Genomic DNA, 27,363 nt, shown 5'->3' with positions numbered 1-27,363 from the left:
GTGGCGGAATGGAAGAGGAGACGGAGGCAGCATGGCGATAAGAAGCGAGGGAGGGGAGGCAGGGAGCGCAGAGATCAGAAACACCACGATAAACTGTTGCTCTTGCGTTGGGGGTTGCGAGCTGAAAGGGGGTGGGATGAGCATTGCAGTTTCAGAGGAGGATGAGTTTGTTGTGCACAACGCTTCGTTGAACAGGTGTTCTGTTCCGTCTGGGAGCAGCGAGGCATGCGGTGCAGAGAGAGGAGTTGGGGGAGGGGTGTTTGTGGAAGCGGTTGGTGGGGCAGTGGGTTTTGTGCTGAGGGAGATGAAGTTCAGCGGGTGCGATGGGTGGAAGGGGAAGAATGTGTTTGTGTGTGGGAGGGAATTGGGCAAGATAGTGGACAAGGAGCATCTGAACTGGACGATGAGCAGCGACGAGCTGGAGCAGCTGGAGTGGATGAGTGGGTGGGAGATGAGCAGCACGGGAACAAGGCTTGCGATCCCGCTTGCTGTGTATTTGTGGGGCAACTTCAGCATGGAGGGATATGTGGATGGGGCAGGAGGGGAGGACTTCAGCGGGTGTGGGCAGCCAGTGATTCCGTGCAAGACGATCGATGGGATGGTGAGCATGAGGCTGGGGGGAGCCACAGCAACATCGAAGTGTGTGATTGGTGTGCTGGGGGAGAGTGCTGTGAGAGAGGCAGTGGAGCTGTCGAAGGCAGGGTCGTACAAGTTGTGTGGGTGCGGGGAGAGGAGGCGGATAGTTGTGGAAGACGGTGGGGGCGGAGCGCAGCGGGGGTATTTTGGATGCCATGTGGAGTGCAGGTTTGAGAAGGCAGAGTTTGCGGTGCCAGACGAGCTGTCTGGGCAGCTGCGGAGTCTGTTTGAGTGCGAGGGAGGAAAGGTGGGATTGAGGGACTGCAGCGTGAAGGCGCGAGAGACGGGGAAAGGAGTGTCGTTCAGCGTGATAAGCGCGGAGTCTGGGGTTGTGGAGGTGGCAGGGCTGGAGGTGGAGGGGATGGAGTTTGGGGAGTGCAGCATGGTGGTGATGGACGGGAGTGGGGGAGGGGGTGTGAGCGGGAGGATGGATGATGTGGAGCTGGACCGAGTGAGCAGCAAGTCAGGTGGAGGGCTGGTTGAGCTGAGGAGCTGCTCGTGTGTTGTGTGCGAGGGGTGGATGGTTTGGGGCGTAGAGCAGGTGAATGGGAGTGTTGTGCATGCAGAAGGGGTGAAGGAGCTGAGGATTCGGAGCAGCGAGTTCCGGAGGTGCTGGCGGGAGATCCGGAACGGGAGTGTGCTTGTTGGATGGGTGTGTGGGGGTGAAGAGGCGGAGGTGTGGAACTGCACGATGGAGGAGGATGGGACAAGAGACGGGTTCTGCGGGGGAAGTGTGTGCTGTGGAGTTGGGGAAGGGGGCATGCTGAGGTTTGACGAGAGTGTTGTGAGAAAGAGCGAGACGATGGTGTGGAACGGGGTTGGGGGTGGGCTGTATGTGGAGTTCTTGTCGAGGGAGCTGATCTACTCAGTGAAGAGTGTGGAGTTTGAGGAGAATGTGGCGTGGCGGGGAAGGAACGCGTATGTGGTGTGCGAGGGAGCGCGGGCGATGATCCAGTACGAGCTGTGGAAAGGGACAACGACAGAGGAGACGATAGAGGAGAACGATTTGTGGGTGTATGAGAGAGGCAGCACAGGAGAGGGAGAGACGACGAGGAAGTATCTGTTTCCGGGGAATGAGATGATTGTGTATGTGGACTCGAGCGGGAGAGAAGGGGAAGGGTGCGGGGCGTACGATGACTACGACTTCTGCGCAGACCTGGTGAGCGGGTATGCTGTGATGAAAGGAGCGCAGCACATCCTGCACATTGCAAAGGATGCCGCGCTGAACGGAGAGCTGATGCGGACAAGGGATCCGCTGACGATCCGGGGAGGGAAAGAGAAGTCGGTGATGAGGGTTGGGGAAGGCGGGCATCTGGTGCAGAAGTCGGAGGTGGAGTCGAACACATTGGTGCTGAGCCAGCTTGTGGTTGAGCTGGGGAGCGGAGGATGTGTGGAGGCAGAGCTTGTGTTGGTGGAGAAGGGGAGGGTGGCTGTGGACGACTGTGCATTTGGAGAGGAGAGTGTGGGAAGGGGATCGGGGATGTGGATCATCGGGATGAGCGGTGGGAGGTGCATGATAGACAATGTGAGTGTGAGGAACATGGAGTTTGAAGAAGGATGTGGAGTGGCGAGGGTGGATGGAGGGATGGCAGAGATTGGATGCAGCAACGTGACTGTGTGCAGGACAGATGGGAAGGGGCTGGTTGTTGGAGGCGAGGGGGGAGATGTGAAGATCAGCGGGTGTGTGTTTTTGGGGTGTGAGGCAGGAGGTGGGAGCGCAGTGAGGTTGTGTGGTGGGTCGAGTGGGAGGATTGGGAATGGGAGTGTGTTTGAGGAGTGCGGTGCACAGAGTGGGGAAGGAGGGGCGATGAAGTGGGAATTGAGCGGAGGAGGCAGATGCACGATGGATGGGGCAGGGGTGCAGAGGAACTGTGCAGAAGGGGAGGAAGGGAGGGGAGGGGGTGTGTTTGTTGGGATTGTGGAGGAAGGGGAAACGAACTTTGAGTTTGGGAGTGGTGTTGAGTTTGGGGGGAACAGGGCGCAGGCAGGCAAGGATGTCTATGTGATGTGCAGCAGCCTGAACAGCTCGATCCAGGCATCGCGGTTTCTGTTTGAGCTGAGGAGTGGAGAAGGAGTGTGGAGGTGTGCAATGGAGGGGACGGACGAAAGCATGTTTGAGGGGGTGGATGTGGATCTGATGCTGTTTCTGGTGGAGTACAAGGGGGAGAGTGTGTATGTGTCGAGCGAGGGGATGGACGTAGCAGGGTGTGGGAAGCAGGAAGTGGAGTGTCGCTCGTTTTGGCGGGGGCTGAAGAATTTGAGGGATGGGGCAGGAGAAAAGAAAGTGTTTGTGAAGGGGTGGACAAGCATTGCAGATTGCCACGATGTGAGTGGGCTGAGGATAAGCGCAAGGGATGATGGGGAAACGTCGGAGTTGCGGGTGGGGAGCAAGCTGCCGAGCGGAAGTGGGGGAGGGGTGCTGAGCTCGACAGCGTCTCTGGCGATTGTCTCGCAGGTGTTTGTGCTGCCAAGCAGTTTTGATGGAGAGGTGGGCTGTGTGATATCAAGCCGAACACGAGAAGGGTTGCTGGTGCTGAGCGGGTGCTCGTTCAGCCTGGTTGAAGAAGGAGGAAATGGTGAGGCGGGTGAAGGAAGGCTGGGATACGAGCTGGTCCGTGTGGAGGGAGAGAGTGCAGCGATGGAAGACTGCAGGATACGGTGGATGGAGTTTGAGAAGAGTCCGCTGCTGTTTGTGGAAGCAAGAGTGAGTCTGGAGAATTGTGTGCTGGATGGGGTGCTATCAGGTGGAGGAGGCGGAGGAGGAGTGAGGGCTGTGTGTGGAGAGGAAGGTGCGTTTGTGGTTGATGGAGGCGAGTTTGGCGGGTGCGAGAGCGTTGGGGCAGGAAGCAAAGGCGGAGTGTTTTTTGTTGACAGCAGGACTTCGAGGATGGCAGAGCCGTTTGGATTGAGGGAGATCAGGGTGGAAGGCACGAACAAGGCGGAGATAGGAAAGCAGCTGTTTATTGCGTCAGATGATCTGAACAAGACAGTGAGAGAGGAGACGATGGGGTGTGTGGTGGGGCTGAGCGGGATGGATGAGAACAGCTGTGTTGGATGGGAGGAGAGGTTCGGGGTGATAGATGTGAGGGTATTTCTGGTGAAAGCAGTGCTGGAGGTGGTGGCTGTGTCGGCGAGGGGGCATAACATTTTGGGGTGCGGGAAGGACGAGATGCCGTGCGAGACAGCGTGGGAGGGGATGAGGCACCTGGATTTGGGGAGCAGGGAGAAGGCGCTGGTGATCGTGGATGAAGCAGATGTGTGGGACGATCTGGATGTGAGCGATGTGAAGATTGGAGGGATGGGCAGCGAAGAAGATGAGAAGCACCTGTCAAGGATCCGGTTTGAGAAGAGTGGAGAAGGTTGTGGAGAAGGTGTGGGAGAGATGGGAAATGGGGTGATGCGGAACAAGGGGGTGTTTGAGATGTGGATGATGGAGGTGGGTGCAGGAGAGGGGTTTGAGAATGCAGAAGGAGCGCTGATTGTGAGTGAAAGGGGAAGAGTGGTTGTGAGGGAGAGTGTGTTTGAAGGGAGGGGAGAGGATGGGGAGAGGAACGAGTTTGCGCTTGTGGAGATAGCGGGAGGGGAGCTGAGAATGGAGAGTGTGGAAATGAAAGGGGTGTGTGTGAGGGGTTGTGTGGTGAGGATGCGGGAAGGGAGCGAGATGAGAGCGGAAGGGCTGAGTGTTGGAATGGCGCGGCTGTATGATGGAAGTGTTGTGGAGGTGGGAGAAGGGCTGGGTGCCGAGAATGGGAAGAAGGGGACGGTTGTGGAGGTGAACAAGTCGGAGATTGTGGATGTGAAAAGGGAGGTTGGGAGAGGGTGTGTGGTTGACGAGCGGGGAGAGGGGCTGAGGGGGAGTGTGAGTGTGCGGATGGTGGGGGTGAGGATGCACACGTGCCAGTCGCTGGGGTCGCTGGAAGGGGGAGAGGTGTTTGGAGAGCTTCGGGGAGAGGGGCGGATGGAGGTGGAGAACTGCTGGATGGTGCAGTGCAGCAGCAACGGGGCAGCAGGAAGAGGAGGCGGGGTGTATGTGAGGACGGTGCTGAAGACAGAGCTGAAGCTGGTGGTGAAAGAGGGGGAGTTTGACGGGAATGTTGCGCTGCATGGGAGGAATGTGTTTGTGGAGTGCTTTTGGATCGAGGAGCAGATCAACGAGACGCAGTTCCGGCTGAAGCTGAGCGGGATGGTGCAGGAGCACCTGTTCAGCGGGGTGGACCGGCAGGAGCACACAGAGGTGGTGGATCTGATGAAGTTCATCCGGGTGTATGAGGCGTCGACGATATTTGTGGGGAGCAGAGGGGAGAAGAAGGGGAAGAACGCGAGGCAGTGTGGAAGCTTGGAGGAGCCGTGCCTTTCGCTGGAGTATGGGTGGGGGCATGCGGTGTCGGACTTTGAGTGCCGGCTGCTTGTGACGGGGGAGTGCGAGCTGAACGGGGAGGTGGATCTGAGGGAGGTGGTTGTGAAGCCTGTTGAGAGGGATGTGGGGCATGTTTGTGTTTGTGTTGGAGGATGTGGAGGTGGTGGTGGAGGAGGTGGAGGAAAAGGAGGAGCGGGAGCAAGAAGCGGTCTGATGGAGATGAGTGGGAGTGTGGAGGTGGAAAGGGTGGCATTTGAATTGGGGAGTGTGGAGCGGGGGAGCTATGAATGGCTGATGCGAGTGCAGGAAGGGACGCTGGAGCTGGAAAAGTGCTCGTTTTTGTCTGGTGGGAGTGAAAAGTCGGGGTTTGTGAAAACGATTGTGTGCTGCTTGGGAGGCGTGTTGGTGGGAAAGAATGTTGAGATGAGGATGTTGGAGGTGGTGTGTGGGGTTGTGTGCAAAGAGGGGATGGTGGAGGTGGAGGGGATGAAGGCGAGCAACATGGACTGTGGGGAGTGTCTGATGCGCTGCGAGGATAGCTTTGTGGGGATGGATGGAATGAGTGCAAATGGGATTTGTGTGGGGAAAGGGCCATTGGTTGAGGTGGATGGGAAGGGAAAGGACAAGACGGGGGAGAGGAATGGAAAGAGCTGGATGAGGGGGGTGAGGGCAGAGAACATGAGCAGCGGTGGGGAAACAGCAGTGCTGAAGATGGAGAGGTGGAGGGATGGGGAGGTGACGAACTGCTCGTTTTGCAGGTGCGATGGGGAATGGACTCAAGGAAGGCTGATGGTGTTGGGAGGGTGCAAAGGGGTTGTGGTGAGCACATGTGTTTTGGATGGAAGGGGCAGAGGCGAGGGGGATGAGCGGAGGGGTGGGAATTGGGAGGGAGAAGTGTGCAAATGGAATGGATCGGCAGGGGAGTTTGAAAGGTGCGATGTGGTTGTGAAAGACACAACAGTCTCGAATTCAGGAGAGGGCGGGCTTTCTGTTTGTGGAGGAAGTGTGGAGATTGAAGATGGGAAGTTTGAGAACAACAACCCATCAATTGAAGGATATCCCTCAATGAGAAGAAACATTCTCTGCTCCGGTGATGGAGTGCTGAATGTGATGAGCCTGAAAGGAGGAGACGGATGGGAAAGAAACACATCGTTGTGGATATTGAATGAAGGATGCGAATTGGGTGGGATTGCTTCTGAGAGAACATCATCGCTGTTCATCCCAGTTGTGGAAGAGGCGAGGAATGAGACAGCATCTGATGGGAGAACAATCATCACGCTGAGTGGGAGACTTCTTCTTCCGTGCAATGTTTGGTTGAAGTTGAGCTTCAGGAATGGAAGGGAAGAAGTGGTTGAGAGCTATGGGATTGGTGAAAGGGAAAGTGTGTCAGAGAACGAAATTGTTGCTGCTGTTTCATCGGGTCAGATGGCAATAGTGGGAGCAGAGACAGAAGTGTCTGTGAGTCTTCTATTTGGCAATCTTGATACTCCATCTGCCACTGATTCTTTCATTCTGAAGAACAGAAGCGATCCCAAGGCAACTGAAGATGAAAGAATTGTTGAAGGAGGAAAAGAAGGAAAATCATTTTGGCCAATCATTGTGATTATTATGGCAATAATTCTCATAATTGTTCTCATTGGTTTGATTTTGTTTGTTATCCGATGGAGAAAGCAAAAGAGAAGAGCAGAGGAACTTGAAGTGATTGTGGAAGATACAGTGAGGAAGGATCCAAAAGCATTTGAGATGGTGACGATGGAAATGTCACCGGAGGAGCAATGGAGAAGAGCAGAGAGGGAAGCTGAGAAGAAGAACGAAGAGAGGATCAAGAGGAGGGTGTATGCGAAAAGTCTGCAGCATTCAGAGTCATCAGAGCATTTGTTGAGTGAGAATGGATCGACTGAATACATATTGGGGAGAGATTCAGACAAGATTCCAGAATGGATGTTGGAAAATGTTGAAGAAGAGGAAATTAGAAAGAGAACTCCATCACCATCCGTCTCATCCACCTCATCCACTTCAACAACTGATTCAGATTCTTCTTTGATACGAGGGGAGGATTTGTGTCCAACCACTTCATCCATGTCGAATCTTGTGGATGCAATGGCTTGCTCATCACCTCATGAGAAGCTGATTGTGGATCTGAGGGATTCTTTGTTCATGCTGCTGCATGGAAGGAATAAGACAAAGGAGATGGCGATTGGCACTCTTCAACAGAGGGAGCAAACTGCTGCTCAGATCCTGTTCTGGGTGGCGAATGGAGCACTTCATTCATTTGATGAATGTGAAGTGCCACTTCAGTCGCTGACAAATCTGAGTCCACACATTGTGTTGTTCTCAGAGCATATGGTGATCTGCATTGTGATGCACTCTAACTTCTCTTCAGATGATTCTGAGTCGTCATCCATCTCTTCGTCAACTGTTGTGACTTCTGCAAGTGATGATGATGATGATGATTCTCTTCCCTCATCAGCGTTTAAGGATGAGGATGATTTCAAAAAAGAGTGCATGAGGTGGAAGGCGCCAGAGCTGCTGAATGGGAGGAAGAAGCACGCGACGAAGAAGACAGTTGTGTTTTCGGTTGGGATGATGGTGTGGGAGTGCCTGACGCTTGATGTCCCGTTTGGAGAATATGAGGCAGAGGCAGCTGGAGATAAGATGGTGAACGGAGAGAGGCCAGGGGTGGGGAAGATAACGGAAAGCAGATTGTTGGGGCTGGTGAAGGGATGCTGGAAGGCAGACAGTGGGGAAAGGCCAACGTTGCCTGGTGTGACGCGGAAGTGCTTTGAATTCTTTCCGGCTGGGGCGACGGTGGTGACGATGAGCGATGCGGTGGGGTGTGAGGGTGGGAGCGAGGATGCAGCCAACAGCGAAGAGATGGAGAGCATGATTGGAGAAAGCGAGTTGAGTGTGGTGCGAGGCTCGCCAGCCCAATGAAGAAACTGGGCACTGGAGCAGAATCGTGAAAGTGAATGCATATGCGAGCGAAAATGTGTGGAGGATATGAATTGAGAATGAGCAATCGATGGGGTCTGACCTGGTGGGTGGAATAACGAAAGGAAGACAGAGGACGGATGAAAACAATGATGATTGGAGCTGGGGAATGGAATGGAAATGGGACTGGGAATAGTTGGTGGTGTGTGAGTTCAACTCTTTCACTGAAAGGGTGTTGAATGGAGCACTTGTGGAAGGGTGGTGCGGTGGGGTTCAAGGAGCGGAGAGAAGCGGAGTTGTCAGCTGGTGCATTTGTGGAAGTGCTTTCGAACAATGGAGAGCATTTTCATTCATTCATTTTTTTTTTATTGTGAGGCTTTTATATTTTGTGTGTGTGTATGTGTGAATTTTTGTTGTCGGAGGTGCTGAATGGTGTGGGGATTGCTGATCTTGTTGAACAATCGAATTGAGCCATCTTTTGATTGGTGCTTTTTTCTCTGTTGGCTTCAACATTTTTTGATGCAGAACAAATCGAAAAACACTTTGAAAAAATACAGAACCAGAACCAACAGCTCTGCTGACATTTCTTTGTCCACTTTCTCTTTCGAAAGCGTCAAATTGTTCATTTCTTTCATTCCTTTTCATTTTCAGCCATCTCTTCCATTTTCTCGCTTTGAGCTGCAGTTGAACCATTCCAACAATTCAGAAGACTCTGATGTTTCATATCACTTCCGAAGAAGAGGAAACAACAAAACATGAGAAGAAACTGCTTATTGTGAAGAGAGAGGAAACTCCTCGTGAAAAGAGGAAGAGGCATTCCTTGGAATTCACACTTTTTCAAATACTGTTTTGATGGCTGAAGGTCAAAACACCATTTGAAAAACCCATGGAAACGCATCTGCCAAAACAACACTTTTGAAAAACAAAGATGCCGATGATGAGAAGTCGGAATTGCTGGAATGCTCGAACTTCAAAAACACAAGTTAACAACTGCTCTGTGTTTGTGAAATGTGCTTTGTGTGTGGAGCGAAGGTCACAACTTCGATCTCTGCTTCCTTGAATATTTCACGCATAGGAGGATTTGAACTGCATGATTGCATGAGCAGAGGAATCAATCTGAGGCATTATTCTCTTCAGTCACATTTTCTTCATTCGGTGATGGATGGAAGAAGAACAACAAACGAGAGCTTGTTGAGTGATGTTTGATCCATCCAACAATTGAATTTGGTGAAATATCAAGAGAAGGTGAAAAAAACATTGAAGGCTCTTTTTGTTGAGTTGGGGATGGAGCTGAACAAGTGAGTGAAGCGTGAAGCAATGTGCAGCGATTCCTGAATAAAGAGAGTTGTTTGGACTCGGTTCGACAGCTTTTTTGAATCGAGATTGTTCATCAGCAGGATGAGCAAGGACACAGCTCGATGAAATTGGAATTCAATGTGAAGGCTCATTCATGCTGAATGGCAATTCTTCTGAAAAATGATATTGTTTTTTTGAGTTTTTCGTAAAGTCTCTTCTGTTCCATTTTCAAGCAAAAACAAACATCCCATTTTGAGTTCGGATTGCAGATCCAACACACACACTTTCTCGAAGATGTTATTGATGGCTTGATTATTTTATTTTTTCGTTAAGAGAAATTAATTGAGTTGAAACGAAGAGTTGATTGACACAAAAGATTATTTTTCACATTTTGAAATCGAACAAAAGCGGTCTTTCAAAAAGGAAAAAGATTCAAGAATCATTTCATCCCCTTTTTGCAAAGTTGTTTCATTGGATTGAAAACATCTTCTTTGAAGCAATCAATCGACCAATCGTCACTTGCTTTCTCTGCGATGTTTTCTGTACCGTACGATACCTCTTGAAGTTGAACAGTGTTATCAAAAACCTATTAATTTTATCTTTTTCAATTCCATATTTATTACTGAGGAGTTGAATTTCTGTCTTTTTTAATCATAACCATTTTTCGACTTTTACAAAAATTATAAAAAATTGTTGAATCGTTGAAAACATTTATTTCTATTTTTTTTTTTTTTTTTTTTTTTTTTTTTTTTTTTTTTTTTTTTTGGCGAAACAAAAAAATTACTCATATTATCCAAAAAGAAATGAAATGATGAAAATGATGGATAAAACGTGATTATTCATTATCTAATACAATCAAAAAAATTACTGTATCAAATTTCTGTATGACAGTGTTGGAAATAAGTTAATTAAAAAAATGAAAAAAAAATTAAAAATTTACATGAATTGTGAATAATTAAAACAGAAATAAAAAGATAAAAAAATTATTTAACATGTTTGAATGAAGAAAAGCCATCATCCATTTATAAGAGAGTGATAGCGAGTTTAGTTCATTGACTCTTTGCAATTGGTAAAAGCATTTTTCATAAAATCACAAACTCAAAAAGAATTTGTTCATTTCTAATGCTTCTTTGAAATGCATCATAAAATACATATCAGCAAATTTTAACATACTTTAAAAAACACAAACAATTGCATTTCTCAAAACCATCCTCAGCTTTTGTAAAGAAATTGAAAAAAATCAAAATAACTTCTGAACAAAATTTGCAATTCACAACATCCAATGAAAAAGATCAATAAATCAACTCAATCACGAACGCATCGTTAAATAACAAGAATGATTCCATCTTTTTCAAAAGTTCATTTTCGTTTAATGGCAATAATTCTTTCTTTTCGATCTTTTACATTCTTTAAACAAAAGACAGAAAAAATAATGTTTTTTAACTTAAAAGAAACAAATTAATTTTTCTCGGAAATATATAATTATAATCTTATTTCAACAATTTTTATTATTCTAACTAAAAATTAAAAATGATTTCGATAACAAAACAATGTGATGAGAAAATAAATATTTGAGATGAATAATAAATTGCCACTAAAAGGCATCAACAGCAGCTGCATTAATTATCTCCACCGCACCAAGATCAAAAGCTGGAGCTATTATACATAATCAATAACAATGTTGAAAAAAAATTTTTTTAACTTATTAATTATATTTTCAAAATTAAGCAAACTTTCTCCAAGTAAAAATCTCAACTTCCATGGAGTGACTGCCGGATCTTCTGAATCCATACGATTTTTAATGTTTTTATATTGATCTCTATACTTTTTCTCTTTTTCTCCTCCATAAGTTTCTTTCAGGCCTCTCTCTGCTTCAACTGCCATTGAATGAATTTTCCTTTCATCCATTATAAATGCATTTAATTGCTTTATTTGATCCATTTTTTGCTCCTTTTCTTCGTTGCTTATGCTCAATGATAATTCTTGAGTTAAAACATTGACACATTTCTCAGATCCTCGTTTCAATATTGCTTCTAAATGTCTTATAACATCAGCTCTTATATCTTTTTGAGGCTTTGGCTGAGCGGGTTGCTGTTAATTTTAATTTAAATATTATAAATTTTATTTCACGCGCTCTATTCGAAAAGATAAGTGCAAACCTCTTGCAAAAACTGTCCTGCTATCCTTTTTTTACCTTGCAAAGATTTCCCTAAACATGCATCGCAAATATACACATCCATGGATTCCGCTTGTTTTGGGGTTATACTCACGCAAACTCCATGATACCACTGAGTTGAAAAAAATTACATTATTTTGAAATTTATCATTAAAATTTGTGAGATTCACTCATGGTAATTATCAAAATAGTAATAATAATAACCTCTTTGCATTTATCACATTGTATCATAAATTGGCCTTCAATGAAAGGAGTCTGTTAAAAATGTGTAAAAAATTAAATAAAAAACCAAAGAATTTTTATTTTCATCGAAAATTCATCGTTAAAATATATTAAAAAGAAAATAAATTAGGATATAAACTCGACATATGCAATAGAGTCTATAATTATATGAGTAATTGATTTTTTTAAAAAATCATCAGTTTAAAACAAAAATTAATATATTCAGTACCTACTTGGATCGTTATCGCTTCCTTTCTTTCTATGATTCCCCACTTTGTTTGATTTTGGCATATTTATTCTCAATATGCAGTCAAAAGCGATTAAATATTTTATCAAATAATTTTCATATATTGAACATTAATACAAATTTTTGAAGTGTTAAAAATTAACACATGTTACAGATTCAAAAAAGTGATTAGAATTAAAAGATAAAAAATTTGTAAAGGCTTTCAAAATAAAAATCAAACAATTTCGAAATTTATAAACCTTTTTTCATAATTGATTCATTGATCAATGTGTAATTTAACACATTCGATATTCTAAAATTTTTAATTTTGTGTTAAATTTAAATATAGCGAAGTGAAATTTTAGAAAAATCGATCATACATACTTAATTATATGAGTGAATCTTTGCCACATACTCTACAAGTTACTACAAAATTTACTCCGGTATTTCACAAGCAACAATTGATTCAAAAAATGCAAATTTTAATTTTCTTGATTTTTCAAATGTAGATTATTGAACCTTCTATATCTCCGCTTCCTTTTATTAAATCAATTCGTGCCAATTCCAGGGAAAACTATTCTGAGGGAAATCACGATAACAAAACTATGTTATCAACAAACAATTCTCTTGAGGAAAACAAGACTAAAAAACGTTCAATGGATGCAATACTATCAGAAAAAAGACATGAATTTACAGCTGCAGATTTTAACGAAATGATTCAAGAAGAAAACCGAGATCTTGCTCAAGATCATAATTTAACAGCTTTGAAAGCTCTTGGAGAAAGCGAGACCGAGCAAGATTTGGCAAATTCGAGCTCTCCACAAACTGTTTTACGGAATCATTTCGAGATTCGAGATCAGTTTTCATTTTCTTCAACTGCAGATGAAATCATTTTTGATACTCAGTCGCCAATTTCTATAAATTCGAATATCTCTTCGCTAAAAGACTTATATCGAACTGAAGCCAATGAATATGAAACGAATGTTGAAGCTAAAAATTATTCCAGTAAACAATTACCTTTGTCCACAGAGCAGTCTGAAATCATTGATCGAATTGTCGCATCAAACGAACTAAACAATGGATTAAATTCTCAAGAAATAAACCAAAAGGATTCAATTTCACTAGCAGCACATCAAAAAGAAAATGAGAATTTATTTTCATCATCCTCTCCAATCGTTGAAGTCTCGAGAATCGCTTCAACTCCATCAATATCAAGAGGACCATTGCAATTATCCAGAACACCTATTTCATTGACTCCTCACCTGCATTCCTTTACACCAACTACTTCTTCTGCGCAAATTGTGCGAAGAGTTACACCATATCACTCTCATTCTTTCTCGCTTGTTCATTCTCCAGCTTCATTACACACAGCAAATCCTGAACAAATGCTAAGTGATGCATTTACACAAAGAAAGATGGCAAACAAACAGGAGAGTCAATTTCAGTACGAGCACGACGACAGCCAAAAAGGTCGACAAGACGATGTAAAAGCAAGCCAAAGAGCAATTCTTCAGCAAGATGTGGGAATTACATCTCCATTTCGCAGCAGGCAAAACACTTCTTCATTCTCATTGTCATCAAATGCCACTTCGTCTCCTTTGCAAAAGACGAGAACTGGATTCAGCAATTCACCGAAGCAACAAAGTGATGTTTCTGCTTTTAGCAATTCTTTTGAAAAGCCGTTTTTGCAGAATATATCAGATCCAGACGAAGCTAAAGAATTAAAAGAGAATTGTAAACAAAGAAATGACAAAGCATGCATTTCAACGCCAGACACTTCTAAAAAATTTTCAGTTGCTTCTCCTTCATCTTTTTCTTCGAGCTTGCAGAATTCCTTGTCATTTCCAATTCTGACCCCAAAAATGACGCCTTCTCGTGTTTCTGTTGCTGCTTCCCATCTCACTCCTCTTCCCCAAACGCCAAACCGTTCTGTCCTGTCTGTTTCTGTCAGCTCGCATTCAACTCCCTCGTTTCCGTCAGCTGCACGTAACAATGCTCATACTCCTTTATCAGCCAAAAGGTTGTCAGCACCTCCGCTATTTGTCTCCAATGACGCCTATTCAACCAACGACAGAAGCGAAATGCTGAAAAAAGAGGCTGTTGACACGTCTCATTCATTCTATGAAACAGCTGCTTTTTCATCTTCTGTGCATACGCCTGTTTATCTGAATCGCAATCTCCTTCGAAAGGAAGGCTCTGACGTTGACAGAAACGATAAATTGAAGCTGAATGCACCAAATGGAAGGCAGATGAGTGAATCTGAAATTGACAGAGAATTCGAAAAAGAGATTGAAAAAGAGAGAGAAGCTGAGAATGTTGTAACGTTACACAAAAATGAAAATGAGGCAATTAAAAATATGCGTCAAAGTGCAGAGAAAATAGACTCTTCTCCTTCTCAGAGGAAAACAGACATAACATTAACTACTCCATCAAAAGTGATGTTTCATGCAACTCCACTCAAGTCTTTGGCAATTGAGCAAACACAACAAAACCAATTGAATTCTTCTGAAGCACAAGCAGCAAACGATTCACTTTTAATCAGATCAATTTACTCGTCTGCTTCAGCAAATCACAGCAGATTGCTAGCAACTCCTCTGAAGTACACAACATCTCCTGCTCCATCTGCATTGCTATCTTCTTCTCCTTCTCTTTCTTCTGCTTCTTCTTCTGCCTCCTCTTCTGCTTCCTCTTCTGTTGCTGCTGATGCGAGCAATTCTACCACAACTCCACTTCATCCGTTCAAAGCCACTCCACATTCATTGAAAAGAGCTGTCACAACGCCTTCAAAAGACAATGCGCCTCGTGTGTCGATTGTGCCATCTGCTTTGATTCCTCCTTCATCTGAAACAGCAGCCGAGACGAATAATGCGACTTCTTCGCCTGTTTCTAACTCTTTCTCTTCTTCTAATTCTAACACTTCTCCTTCTGTTGCTGCTTTTATTGGCTCGTCTTCTTCTTCTTCTTCTGCTTCTGCTTCTGCTTCTGCTCCTTCTGCTTTAAATGCCCCCTTTTCTTTGACATCTTCCACTCCAAAGTATTCTTCACCATCAAATCAGCCATTCTTTTCTCCGTCTTCTCTTCTGCCATCTCGCATCACATTTCCATCTCCCTCTCTTCTGACACCTTCACCCGCTGGCTCAATGATGCTATCTTCCACTCCATCATCTGCTTCCTCTTCCTCATCTTTGTCAGCATCCGCCATTCCTTCTTCGCTTTTCGGACTGAAAAATCCTTTGTCCTCTGCTCTTGTTAATCGCATTCTTGAATCAAAAAAGCATTTCACCACGCCTCTTCATCTTCCCTTTGCAGAGCCTGCTGTTAGTTCTTCTTCTCATCTTTCTCCTCCACATCTGATGCCTCTTCCTCCTTCTTTCTCTTCTTCTGAGCTTTTGCAAACTTCCTCAGAGAATTCATCTTCTGTTAATACATCCGATTTATTTTCTGCCTCTTCTTCCATTTTATCACCTTTGAAACATATTCCTTTGCTTATCCAGTCCCCACAAAAGAATTCAGCTTCTTTTTCAGCTGATCTTTCGTTCAACACTTCTTCAGCAAATTCAACTTCTTCATTGCCCTCTTTACCAACCCCCCAAAAGCCTATTTCTTTGGCAATGCCATTCAATCAGCCAGTTCAATCGCCTCTTCATCTGTCTATTCTGACGATGAGTGAAAACCAAGCAAAACAAGAAAGTCAAAAAGATAACAAGGAAAATACAGGAAAATCACAGATTGATGAAGATGGCAACGGAATGATTGAGAAGCAGCCAATAGAAGATTTGGATATTCAGAAAATTGAACAGTTGTCAGAAGAGAAAGAAGATAATCACATGGAAACTGAAGAAGACAATAAGAAAAGCGATGAAACAGAAGGATCAAAGCAGAAGGAAGGAATAAATGAAAGTGAAGAAGAGAATACAAACAAAATGATTGAAGATGCGATTGAAGAGAAAGAAGATAATGTTAGTGAGAATGTTCCAAAAGAAAAGGAGATTTCAACGATTGAAATGGAAAAAGATGAAGAAACAGAAAAAGGATTGCTTGAAAAAAAAGAAAAGGAGCAAAACTTTGTGTCCGAGAAAGACGTCGCAATTGGTTACAATCATCCAAATGAAAAGGAAAAAGAATTGGCATCATCGCAACTTGAACAGAAAAATGAGCAAACTTCTCATAAAGTTGCTGTTCATAATGGAGTTGCATTTTCTGATGCATCTGCAGATTCTGCCTTTGGAAATTCTTCTTCTTCAGAAACTTCTCACCCTCTCTCTGAAACATCTGCACAGTCTTCAACTCAATCTTCAGAGAAGCAAGAGAAATCAGAAGCAAGCGGACCTTCTTCAGATTCTTCTGCTTCGTATGTGTTTTCTTCTAATGAGCTTCTCACAGCCCAGCAAGGCATTATTGCGTTATTGGATGCACAGAACCAAGAATGGCTGGATCAAAATAGAAAACTGAAAGTGCAGCTGAAGAAGCTGGAAACAGAGTCAAATTGGAGAGAGAGGAAGAGAGAAGCAGAGAAAAGGAATGAGAGAGAAGTGCATGAAGAGGAGCTGAGGAGAGAAAGAGAAAGAAGAGAAGAAGCAGAAAGAGAGTTGATTGTGCTCAGATCAGGTGTGGAGGAAGTTCTGAATCAGAACAAGCAGATTGGGCAAGAGCACGAAGAGATGCTGATGGCGCTCTCGAAAGAAAGAGAAATGAACCAGAAGCTGAAAGTTGAGTTGAGCAGACATATTGACATGCACATGAACATAGAAGAGGAAGAAGAAGAATTAGTGGCAAGAACACTGAAAAGAGAAAAGATCAAAAGAAATGTGTTGGAAGACGAAATCAACCAGCAAATGAAGAAAGTTCACAATTTGATGGCAACTCTGCAGCAGGAAAAGGAGGCAAAGGAAGAATTGGAAAGACAAAACAAAATGTTTGGAGCGCATTTGCAGAGTGCAGTGACTTCGTTGAAGCAAATTGAAGACGAACGAAAGAAGGAGAAAGCGATGACGGACGAAAGAATTAGAGAATTAGAGATGTCTTTGCAAAAAGAAGCAGAAGCGAAAAAACAGTTGGAAAGGGAAGCAGAGCGGATGGCTGGAGAGCGAGAGAGATTGGAAAGAGAAAGAGAGGAGAGAATGAGGCTTGAAGCTGAAAATGCTGATTTGAGAATGAAAATAAAAGAAGATGGAGAGCAACTCGAGAAAGTGGTTGAAAGACTGCGAAAATACGAAGATGATGAAGAGAAAACGAAAAAGCAATGCAGAAATTATCAAGAAATTGTGTCCAACCAAATAATACAAATAAAAGAGTGGGAAGAAAAAATGAGAGAAGAAGAAGAAAAATACAGAATTGCACAAGAAGAACTACACAGATATCAGAAAATGGCTCAAGAAGAAGAAGGAAAGAGAAAGGATATGTCAGTGGAATTGAATGGAATATTGAGAGATTGGGAGAAAGTGAAGACAAATGAGGAGAAAAGAATGAAACTTGAACGAGAACTGCAAGAAGCGAGGTCAATTATTTCTCAGCTTCAAAAAGAAAAAGTTTAAGTTTCTTTTCTTTTTATTTTTTGTGAGCTAGAAAAAGTTATTTCCTTCACGAATTCTGGAGATTGTGAAACATATTGAAAGATGAAAGACATGCGTTGCTGTTATACTCGTACGCATTTTATTTTTCAATCTATTAGTTTAGTTTTTTAATTTCAAACAATTATTTTTGCTATTCTTCAGTTAAACAAGAATTAATAGTTCGAATATTTCTTTTTACCTTCTGGTAGATAAAAATAGGAAGATGCATTGCTATGCGATTTGTGATCACCAATAATCCAAAATGGAAAAGAAACAAAATGAAAAGCGGATATAAACAAATACAAGGAAAAGAATAAAATATAAAAAATATAATATAAACAAATGAAAGAGAATAATAACTACATAAACTTCAAAAAAAGCATCTTTTTTCAAATACAAATAAATTATTTGAAAAAAAATAAAAAAACAGTAGAAGAAAGGAGGATGAAAGCATCCATAACACATTGCAAGTTAAGATGGAAGAGCAAATGAGAATGAGAATCACAAAAAATAAATTAATTAAAAGTAAAAAAAAAAGCTTTAGCAATAACCCATGCATGCAAATCGAATACAAATGTTGTGAAAGTCAAACAGAGAGAATAATTTTGTTATTGAAGAATAACATTTAAGAGTGTATGTGAAAGTTAAGATGAAAAGATTATTGTACAAAAGAAAATTATTTTCTGCTTTAATTAAAGCTTAAAACAATTGAAAAATAATAATAATAATTCTTTTTTCTATTTTCCGCTTGCATTAATGTGAATGTTTTGCAAGATATTCGGTTACTTTTTTATTCTTTGCGCAAAATAATGGATTATTTCATTCCTCCAATCAAAAAGTGTTGATTGGTGCGATTAACGTGAAATAAAAAACTCGAAATCTTCGAAATACATTTGCCTCAGTAATTTTCGGCTTTGCTGTTCCATTTCAAATATTGCAGAAGAAGAGTGTTGTCACACAATTCTCCCAAATTCCGAACAAACGAGAAATGCCTCATAATCAATTCTGTGGTTAAATCACATCTCCAATGTAAGCTATAAACTGCCTTTGTTTTTGTAAATTCAGTTTGATGCATTTTCTTCATCACCTTCGTTTTTCGGTTGCTGTTTCTTTTTCTTCTTTCGCATTTCTTTCAATTCATTTAACTTTCTAATTTCTTCCTGTAACCTTCTTGCAGCTTCCTCCTCTTTCTGAATTCGCTTCATAGCAGCTTTAAGTTTCTTGTCAATTTTTTGTTTTCTGTTTTGCTTTTTTGCCGAAATCGATGCTGCTGTCACACCAACAATTGAAAACAATCCATTTTGGGGAAGTGAATCTTTCTCTATCTCCTTCTCCTTCTCCTCTTTCTCCTTCTCTTCGGTTTCTTTTTGTTTTTCTTTTTCAGCCAACATTGCTTTCAACTTTTCATGTGCAATTCTCGTTTCTTCTTCCTCTCTCAGCAATTCTGCACGAATCTCCTCCTCTTCTTTCTTCTTCCGTTCCAACTCTTCTTCTTCTTCTTTCTTTTTCTGCTCCAACTTTTCTGCTTCTATTCTTTCTTCCTCCTGTCTCTTCTTTTCCATCTCCTCCATTTTCTGCCTTTCCAATTCCTGTTCATGTTCTCTTTGCAACTGAGCAGCAAGCAGCATCGCCTTCCTCTCGTTTTCTGCCTTCTCCTCCTCCATCTGCTTCCGTATTCTTTCCTCTTCTTCTTGCTGTTTCTTCAACTCAGCCAGCTCCTCTTCCTTTTGCTGCTCCAGTTCATTCTTCATCTCCTCAACATGCTCCATCTCATTCTCCAACAGCGCGTTGTTCTGATCGTCTCCCGATTGCATCACTTTCATCACTTTCATGATGCCATTCACCCCTTTCAGCTTCAGCCTTTCCCAGATCCGCTTCCCTTCCGAATCCGGCATCTCCTCCGGTGGCACCCCAGCTGCTTCTGCCTGCGCCTCAAACAAAGCTGATGAGATAATGTCGTCTTCGTCGTCTTGTTGCGATGCCTCCGACGACTTTTCCACTGCTGCCAATGCAAGATCGGCCTTTTTCTGTGATTTGTTTTTGCGCTGCTTTTTCTTCCTGTCCTTCAAACACTTCAGCTCTTCCGCAGACATTCCTTCTCCTCCTCCTCCTAACTCAGCCATCAGCATATCAAATTCTGTATCAACATCCCCATCCATTTCATCCTCTTCTTGCTCTCCTTCCACGGTTTGCGTGATTTTACCAATAAAAAGCTCCTCCACTTCGTCTTCTCCTCTCCGTGCCTCTTTCAGCCCAAATTCGTCGACTGTGAAAGAAGCAGGCGGCTGAACAATGTACGAGCCGTCTTTCTTCACATTGGAGTTCAATGGCATTGGGCGGATGATGGCGTCGATGCTGATGGACGCATATGCATTCGGGTCTGTCGATGTCACAGGAACATTATCGATCTTCATGTACAGCCTTCTGATGGTTTGCGTCTTCTTAAGAAGTTGATACTATACAAAACATATCAAATTATAAAAATAATTACAACATGATCAATAAGAAATCTCCTTTTAAAACATAAAGCGAATCCAAAAGAACACACTTCCTTCGACATTTCATCAACCAAAGGCGCAATTGCCACAGCTTTGAGTGTTAGGAATGTTTTGATTGTTTCTTTTTTTATATCTTTCAGTGAAACAACAGGCAGCTGAAGTGCTGTAGATTTTGCTTCTGACTCCTGTTTTGTTTTCTTGTCTTTGCTTTCCTTTTCAATTAAATCCAGTGCTTTCTTCTTGAACAGCCCTTGCTTCGTCTCCTGGTTGATAATCGGCGAGTAAAACTCGATGAATATCGCTGACTCCGGGTTCAGCGCATACAGCGGGTCAACAAAGGCACGGAATGTCCCGCCCCACCCAGGCCGAGTAATAAAGGCGATGCCTGTGACAGAGGAAGGATTAGGCAGAGGAGTCGTGTACAGAAATTCGAGAATGCCAGCCGGCGGCAAAGGGCACGTTGGCTGCGGATTTGACGGCTTTGGCCGGGAAGCTGAGATGTTTGGAGGAGCCTCCTGTCTACCATCGCCAGAAAGATGGTTCTGATACTCCAGCGACGTCGGCTTCAGAAGAGAATAAAACGTCATCGAAGGATAGTTTATTTCGTCTGGGCAGCTTGCGGTATCTTCGATGTAGCTGCCCAGGTCTGACATTCCGTAGTACAAGTTTTCCTCGCTTAGCGCATTCATCTCCATCTTCTCGATGACCTCTCTGACGCGCGCCATGTCTGTCCATGTTGGCTGCACTTTAACAGGCACGCACACAAACGGGAGGAAAGTGTGTGGATATCCATTTGTGAACTCCGGCATTTCAGCGGCAGTCGGGTCAAACTTCTCCATCATCGCCTCCCAGTGCGACTCCCAGTCAGGTGTCATCCGTGTGACCACAACAGGAGGCAAAGGGGGGTGGATCCCATGGACAGGTGGTGTGTACACGCCAAAATCAAGCATCAGCTTCGGCACAGGGAAGCTTCTGACGATGCGCTTCAGGTGCTGCGTGTGGATACCAACAGACAGCGCATACCCAACTGTCGGGTCGACAAAGCGGCAGAGAAACGTTTCGTTTGCTTTCAGTGCTGCCTGCCGAAGAGACACAGCAAAAGTCAAAAGGGGAGACTCTGAATAGCTCGTTTTCTCAGGCGTCTTCTGCGTCTGAGCATTTGGTGTCTGCGAAATCAGCGAAAAGACCAGTGGAGAGCGCATATCAGACACAAAAGTGAAATCCTCGAAGAAGAAGCTATACATTATCATTATAATAAGTTTGTAAATAATGTCAATAAAATAAACAGAAAAAAATAAAAAGTTATTTCAAAAATAAAAGAAAAAAGGTTGATGAATGATTGATAACGACGATGAAGTAAATGCATCAAACGCTCTTTCTCTGAGCTCCTTGATCTTCCCTGGGCAATCGGGGTCTTCGGCTGTTTCGTAGACGCCTGGTATCGTCTCTGCCAGCTCTGATCTTGCGTCTGTTGCTCGTATTCTCACCACCACTCTTTTCGGCAGGACATAATTGATGCTTGTCTTTGACGTCTTCTTCTTCTGCTTCTCTTTTTGCTCTTCTTCCTCCTCCAACTTCCGCAGAAGCTCCTCCGTTTTCACTCTGACTGGCTCGTTCTTCTGCAACTTGGCAAGTGCAAGCTGATTTTCCAGCTTCTGTTTAATGTTCATGTTGCCGTCTTCATCTTTTGCATTGCCGTTCATTTCAGGCAGATCAAATTTCATTGATTCGCCTTCCTTCTGTGGATGCACCACTTCTGCACCAGCTTCTGCCCAGAACACGTGAATTTGCACAGCAACTGGGCGAGAAAGTGCAGGAATGGACTTCGTCTCCATCTGCGGGGCTGCCTCATCTGCCGGCAGAGGAGGCAAAGGAACAGCATCAGCGACAGAAGATGATAGGAAAGCAGGAGAACGCAGAGAAGCAGGTGCACCTTGCGAGCGTTGTGTGAGTGTTGGTGTGAGGTGAAGTGGAGGAACAAGCGGTGCGCGCGATGAGCGTGTGTCAGAATTCGGAGGTTGATCCTCGTGGAGAATGAGAGGCGTCATAGAAGAGACAGAGCTGGACGAGTCGGGACGAACAAATGGCTCAAGAGAAGCAGTCGACAGGTGGGTGTTCAATTGCGGTATCGAAGAAGGCTCCTGAAAGTCATTTTCTGTTGGAGAAGAAGATGATGACGATGAAGAGGAAGAAGATGAAGAAGATGAAGAAGGCGAAGATGGTGAAGTGTTTTGAAGTGAATTAAATTCGTCGTTCCCTTCTTCTCTATGCTCTTCACTTGCAAGCATTTTTCTTTGCTCTCGCTTAATCGGAACACGAATCACAATTTCTGGCGGAATTGCAGTGACATTTGGGAAAATAGGATAAATCCGAAGCTCCACCGAAATAACACCCATGAGCGACGGCTCAATCATCCATCGCTTTGCCTTTCTCTTCTTCAACTGAAGCTGGAAAGCCTTCTTCTTTTCGCTCATTTGAGCTTCTGATGAAGAAGCAGAAGAGGAAGAAGAGGCAGCAGGCGATGAGTAAACTTCTTCGCTGCTGTCGCTGATGATCTTTTCGATCAGCGGAGTGCCCTTCGACACGCCTTCAAATCCTTTGATGACACCAGGAACGTGCTTTCTGTACGAAATAGAATGGAAAAATGCCTTTGTGGCTGGATTCTGCGAGTTCGTCATCTGTTTGTAGAGAAGCGGGGCAAGATACGAAGCAAACTGCGATAAGTTTGTGGGTTTTGAAGGTGAAGAAGAAGCAGAAGAAGAAGGGGAGGAATTGCCTGTTTCCGAAGAGGATGAAGATAGGCCCTGAGATGCGTCTGGAGCACCGAATGTGCTGAAAACGCCATCACTCACCATCACAATTGCCATCTGGTTCTGAACAAACTGCACTTGCTTGACACCTGCCCGCAGCCAATATTCCATTGTCTGGGGAAGGATCTTCACCTGCAAGCGAGACGTCGCAGAGACAGGGAGCAGCAGATACAGCGGCCTTCCTTTCATCATTTCTGTGAAGAGTGGTGAAAGCGAAAACTGACAGACAGCATATGGAGAGTATGAAGTGGTTGTCTGCTTTTGTGGAGAAGTCTTCGGATTTTCATTTGAAGCAGAATGATTGGCCGTTGCGTCAGGCTGTGAAAGAGGCAATTGTGGAACTGTTGTTTGTGTGTTTGGAGCAGATCCTGCAGATGTCTGCACGGAAGATGATGGTGATGAGAGATTCGATGGTTTCATGGATGATGCATCATTCTCGGATTGCCCTTCTTTTTCGCCTCCTCCACTCGCTTCGTTGCTTTCCGTTACTGTCTGAGATGCACTTTGATCTTCGTTTTCAACAACTGTCACTTCTTCTTTGACAACCATCAGATTTAATTGAGGATTGTAAAATGGTAAGTTTGCAGGAATGACAAAATCAAAAATATTCTGTTTATAACGTGGAGTATCGGTTTGATTAACGCTATCAGTTTTTAACTGTTTTATTTTTGTCTGCCCACGGCGTAATGTTAATACAAGATGCGTTTGAGCAGAATCCTATCAAAAGAATTAAATATTCACATATATTAATGGAAGACAATTCAAAACAAAATACCCGAAGCTCAACCGTGTTAACTTTCACGCGCAAAACGCATAACAAATTTTTTGAGCTCAATAATCCGAGTGCTGATGCATCAGTTACAGAATTTGTAAACGCTCGAAATAAAGATTTGATATCCTCTAACGGAGTGAAATAATTTGTAGTAGATTGGCTCCTGGATGATCTTTGACTGCCTTCAATTTCTTGTTGCACTCTTTGAGAAAAATCATTCGGATTTCGGAGTTCTTTATTGGTGCTATCTGTATATAAATTATCATTTTCTCTTTGCTCATACGCTACAAAAATAAGATTGAAGAAAGTGAAAATTAATTTCGCACAAAAAAGAAGCATCACACTCTAAAGGTAATCGAAAAATTTTTGTGTAAATGTTTTGTTTTAAAAAAAAACAAATGATAAAAAAGATAATTCTTTTCATATTATGCAAAAAGATGGAAGCTAAAATAATATGCCTGCTGATTCTTTTTGTTATAAATTACCTGTACTGGCGATACAGTGCTTGAATATTCCTGGATCTGAAAATTAGAACGAAGAAATGGAGTAAAACGAAAGAATTATTTTGAAAGTCATAAGCACAGCTATATAATCAATTAGAAAATACCATTTGATCTAGTTATGAAAATGCGTTGATATGCGTATTAATTGAATTCACTTTTGTGTAAAATATAAATTTTTTAACTTTTTTATAATTTTTATTATTTATATGATCAAAAAAGTGCGATAAAAAAGGAATGGGTTTATTCTTTTAACTACAGCCCATGTCAACGCTTAAGTTATTTCACGTAATTCATCTGCATGATTTTATTATTTCTTAGCGTCACCCTGTGTGCACTGAGGGTGTTTTTATCATCACTTCCTTTTTCACCATCATCTTTCTCCATTCCTCAACTGAGTCCAATTCCACCTCCTCCTCCAATATCTCCATCGATTTCTCTTTCAGCAAAGCGGGATTTTCTTGGAATTGATCCAATCAAAATTTCAATTCCTTTTCAGGCCACAGGAACAAGAAAATTGATGCCTTTACAAGCAACTCAGAAATCTGATGTGAAGCCGGAAGTGTTACAGCCTAAAAAAGAGCTTTTAACCAAATTGCAATCTGAAAAAATGGATGTTATGTCATTGAACACAATAAATGATCATTGGAAGTATTACGAAAGTTTGCGTAGTGATTGATTTTGAGCTTTATTAAAGTATTGCAATATTTTCTGAGGTTGCATTTCTAATTTTAATGCTCTTAACAAGTGGCTCACTGATGATTTAAAAGACAAAACAGATTTAGAGATTGAGAATGGAAAACTTAGAATGGAATTTGAGCGATCAACAATTATTTTGCATGAACTATATTTTGAAAACACAAACCCGAAACGTCTAACTCCTTCACCGGAATTTGCCAAGCGCTTAGAAGATGGAGTTTGCTTAAATTTCTTTCCTTTAACAGAAAATTTGTATTTTTTGAATTGAACATAATTATTATTAAATACAATTTATAATTTAATTTTCAATTTGTAGTATGGATCTTTTCAGAATATTGAAAATGATCTTGTTTCTGTTGGATTTGCAGAAGGAATAGGTTGGGCAGTTCTTCTTTATGATCCTTCAGTTCGTAAAGAGGAAGAAACAAAAGGATCAGAAGACAATGATTCTTCTTCGCTTATTGTGGGATTTGTTCGAGGAAATGATTTACCTTCAATCAAATCTTATGTTCCGTTGATTGTTATTGATGCATGGGAGCACTCATTTGTGAGAGACTTCGGAGTATTGGGAAAGAAAGAAGCATTGAGGACATATATGAAGTATTTGGATTGGGATGTGGTTTGCTAATATTTTTTAATGCTTAAATGAAAAAGAAAAAGAGGATTGCTTGAATTTATTTTATCATAACATATTGTCTTGTTGGGAGAAAATAGTTTTTATTTTAGGTGCTCTTTTGTGTACATTTATTTATTTATTTATTTATTTATTTATTTATTTATTTATTTATTTATTTATTTATTTATTTATTTATTTATTTATTTATTTATTTATTTATTTATTTATTTATTTATTTATTTATTTATTTATTTATTTATTTATTTATTTATTTATTTATTTATTTATTTATTTATTTATTTATTCCAACGTTGCATTGTATTTGTATTTCAGATCGAAAAGCGTTATAATTCAGCGATGAACAAGAAAGAATAATTACATTTGATTTTAAAAGCAAAAATGAATGTGTTATTACAAAAAGAATTTTTTGTTCTCTAATCTTTGATAAGAGACTTTTTTTTCCGTTTTCAAAAAGATTAACAAGAATTATATTTCATACATCGTATAGAGTGATTTGTAAATCCTGATAAAAAATTATTGTAATTGAATTCAATAAAACTCATTTTTTTTATCAAAAACCATCTGAACCAGTTTTGGTCAACTGTATGAAAAATAAGCAAAGTCAAAAACTTAAATTCGAAATTGAAAATTTGTGGGAAAATACGAACTTTCAACATTTTTTTGCAAAAGGCACTGAAAATTTTAATCGCTCATAACTTTATTTCTCTTTCTCAAATTTCTTAATAATTTAGAATCTAATTGCTGAAAACAAACATCATTGAAACCAAAACATAAAGTCTTCCAATATTCCAAGGATGTCAAAAAATGAACCCACTCAAATTGAGTTTTTTGATCTGAATAAGTCTATCATAAGTGCAAATTTTTTTCTTGAAAATTCCAAAAGAGTAATATTTTTCACCATAAAAAAAAAGAACAGAAAATATGCTAATCTCTTTTAGTCAGGAATATTTTTTTGTAAAGTCCTCAAAAAGCTTCATAAACAGCTTTTGAACTGTTTTTATAAAATGAGTTAGGTTAAAGAGTGAATTCTAGTAGTATTTTGCGAATGAGATAAAAAATCAAAAAAAATCTCTATCAACAGCGAATTCAGATGCATCTCAGTCATCGCCAACTCCAAGATCTTCGTCCGATGATCTTTCTGTTGTTGGAGTGAAATTGCAATCAGTCACTGTATTTTCATCACCGAAACAAACAACTAGCTCCTTTTGTTTTTCGCATTCATTTGAAAGAAAAAATCATTAATCATTCTAACATACTCATGAAAATGTCTAGATTTATTTTATAATGTTACAAAACTTGCAAAATAATTATCAATGAATTTCATTCTTGAACTTGTTCGAAGTGAAAAACTTCTTTGTTGACTCCAAATCCCATCGATAATGTTCGTGAAAGCAGTGGTTGTTTTATCTTTGAACCGATACTTATGGCTAACTGTAGAATGCTTTCAACACAAAGAATTTTAACATGAATGAGCTCGGCATTTATCAGAATGAATAATCATTTACGCCATGGAGTATTTTTCTAAACTTTGAATGAAAAATTCATTCTTTCTGTTTAACATAAGCGCTATCAAAAATTATTTTATTATGCTCTGTTTTCCGTTCTTCAATATCTAGCATTCATATTGTTGCTTTGTATTCTATTATCAAAATTTTTCTTTGCAAAGAACACAATCATTCATTAAGAATTTCACTCTGATTTACCAAATGACAATTCCGTTAAAGCAACATCGTTACAGCAGCTGTTCTTGCAACGATTTATTCTTTTGAAACAGAACACCTAAAATTATTCAAAGTCGAAAAAGTTTCAAACAAAATCGAAAAAGTTTCAAGCAAAGTCGAAAGTTCGAAAAACTTCAAATATTAAAAAAGTGACTAAAATCAATAATAGTCAAAAAAAACATCGTTATTGTTGAAATACTTATGATATTTGTTATTTTAATGACTTTTCATATTTTTTTCCGATATATTTCTTCACTTTCTTTTGTCCAATAGCATATTTGAAAATATGAAAGAAATTCTGACACATTTTTATCTCATTTCAATTGAAAA

The 27,363-nt window shown here is 41.7% G+C and overlaps 5 protein-coding genes across 5 annotated transcripts; 3 read left to right on the top strand and 2 right to left on the bottom strand.

The window, feature by feature from the left end:
• Window positions 1-31: 31 nt before the first annotated feature.
• MONOS_12970 (uncharacterized protein) lies at window positions 32-7,927 on the top strand (the record flags this gene model as incomplete). Its single annotated transcript, XM_067865637.1, has 3 exons — window positions 32-857; window positions 1,506-4,564; window positions 5,354-7,927. 3 exons carry the CDS (start codon window positions 32-34, stop codon window positions 7,925-7,927), a joined length of 6,459 nt encoding a protein of 2,152 aa, XP_067721024.1.
• A 2,783-nt stretch (window positions 7,928-10,710) lies between these two features.
• MONOS_12971 (putative nucleosome-remodeling factor subunit BPTF) lies at window positions 10,711-12,149 on the bottom strand (the record flags this gene model as incomplete). Its single annotated transcript, XM_067865638.1, has 7 exons — window positions 10,711-10,876; window positions 10,954-11,311; window positions 11,380-11,508; window positions 11,601-11,651; window positions 11,758-11,776; window positions 11,848-11,890; window positions 12,146-12,149. The coding sequence occupies 7 exons, from the start codon at window positions 12,147-12,149 to the stop codon at window positions 10,815-10,817; spliced, it is 666 nt and encodes a 221-aa protein (XP_067721023.1). The 3' UTR covers window positions 10,711-10,814.
• An 87-nt stretch (window positions 12,150-12,236) lies between these two features.
• Window positions 12,237-17,580, top strand: MONOS_12972 (uncharacterized protein; the record flags this gene model as incomplete). The annotated part of the gene is made up of 2 exons (XM_067865639.1): window positions 12,237-12,287; window positions 12,354-17,580. 2 exons carry the CDS (start codon window positions 12,237-12,239, stop codon window positions 17,376-17,378), a joined length of 5,076 nt encoding a protein of 1,691 aa, XP_067721022.1. The 3' UTR covers window positions 17,379-17,580.
• A 602-nt stretch (window positions 17,581-18,182) lies between these two features.
• On the bottom strand, window positions 18,183-24,086 carry MONOS_12973 (uncharacterized protein; the record flags this gene model as incomplete). The annotated part of the gene is made up of 7 exons (XM_067865640.1): window positions 18,183-19,852; window positions 19,945-21,130; window positions 21,266-23,421; window positions 23,480-23,550; window positions 23,610-23,724; window positions 23,962-23,997; window positions 24,084-24,086. The coding sequence occupies 7 exons, from the start codon at window positions 24,084-24,086 to the stop codon at window positions 18,458-18,460; spliced, it is 4,962 nt and encodes a 1,653-aa protein (XP_067721021.1). The 3' UTR covers window positions 18,183-18,457.
• Window positions 24,087-24,240: 154 nt separating this feature from the next.
• On the top strand, window positions 24,241-25,844 carry MONOS_18150 (putative superoxide dismutase). The gene is made up of 4 exons (XM_067871141.1): window positions 24,241-24,638; window positions 24,693-24,892; window positions 24,992-25,294; window positions 25,625-25,844. Exons 1-4 carry the CDS (start codon window positions 24,278-24,280, stop codon window positions 25,664-25,666), a joined length of 906 nt encoding a protein of 301 aa, XP_067721020.1. The 5' UTR covers window positions 24,241-24,277; the 3' UTR covers window positions 25,667-25,844.
• The last annotated feature ends 1,519 nt before the right edge of the window (window positions 25,845-27,363 follow it).

The sequence above is a fragment of the Monocercomonoides exilis genome (genome assembly GCF_001643675.1).
Source record: "Monocercomonoides exilis strain PA203 chromosome Unknown scaffold49-690789, whole genome shotgun sequence".
In the NCBI taxonomy this organism is placed as follows: domain Eukaryota; phylum Preaxostyla; order Oxymonadida; family Polymastigidae; genus Monocercomonoides; species Monocercomonoides exilis.
The sequence above is the reverse complement of the archived record's forward strand: the minus strand, read 5'-3'. Positions and strand labels throughout refer to the sequence as shown.

Excerpts from the sequence above, each read along its gene's own strand:
- MONOS_18150 (XM_067871141.1), top strand. The coding sequence starts at position 24,278 with ATGATTTTATTATTTCTTAGCGTCACCCTGTGTGCACTGAGGGTGTTT. Across the intron at positions 24,639-24,692 it reads TCATTGGAAGTATTACGAAA|GTTGCATTTCTAATTTTAAT; the intron begins GTTTGCGTAGTG and ends ATATTTTCTGAG. Across the intron at positions 24,893-24,991 it reads CCAAGCGCTTAGAAGATGGA|TATGGATCTTTTCAGAATAT; the intron begins GTTTGCTTAAAT and ends TTCAATTTGTAG.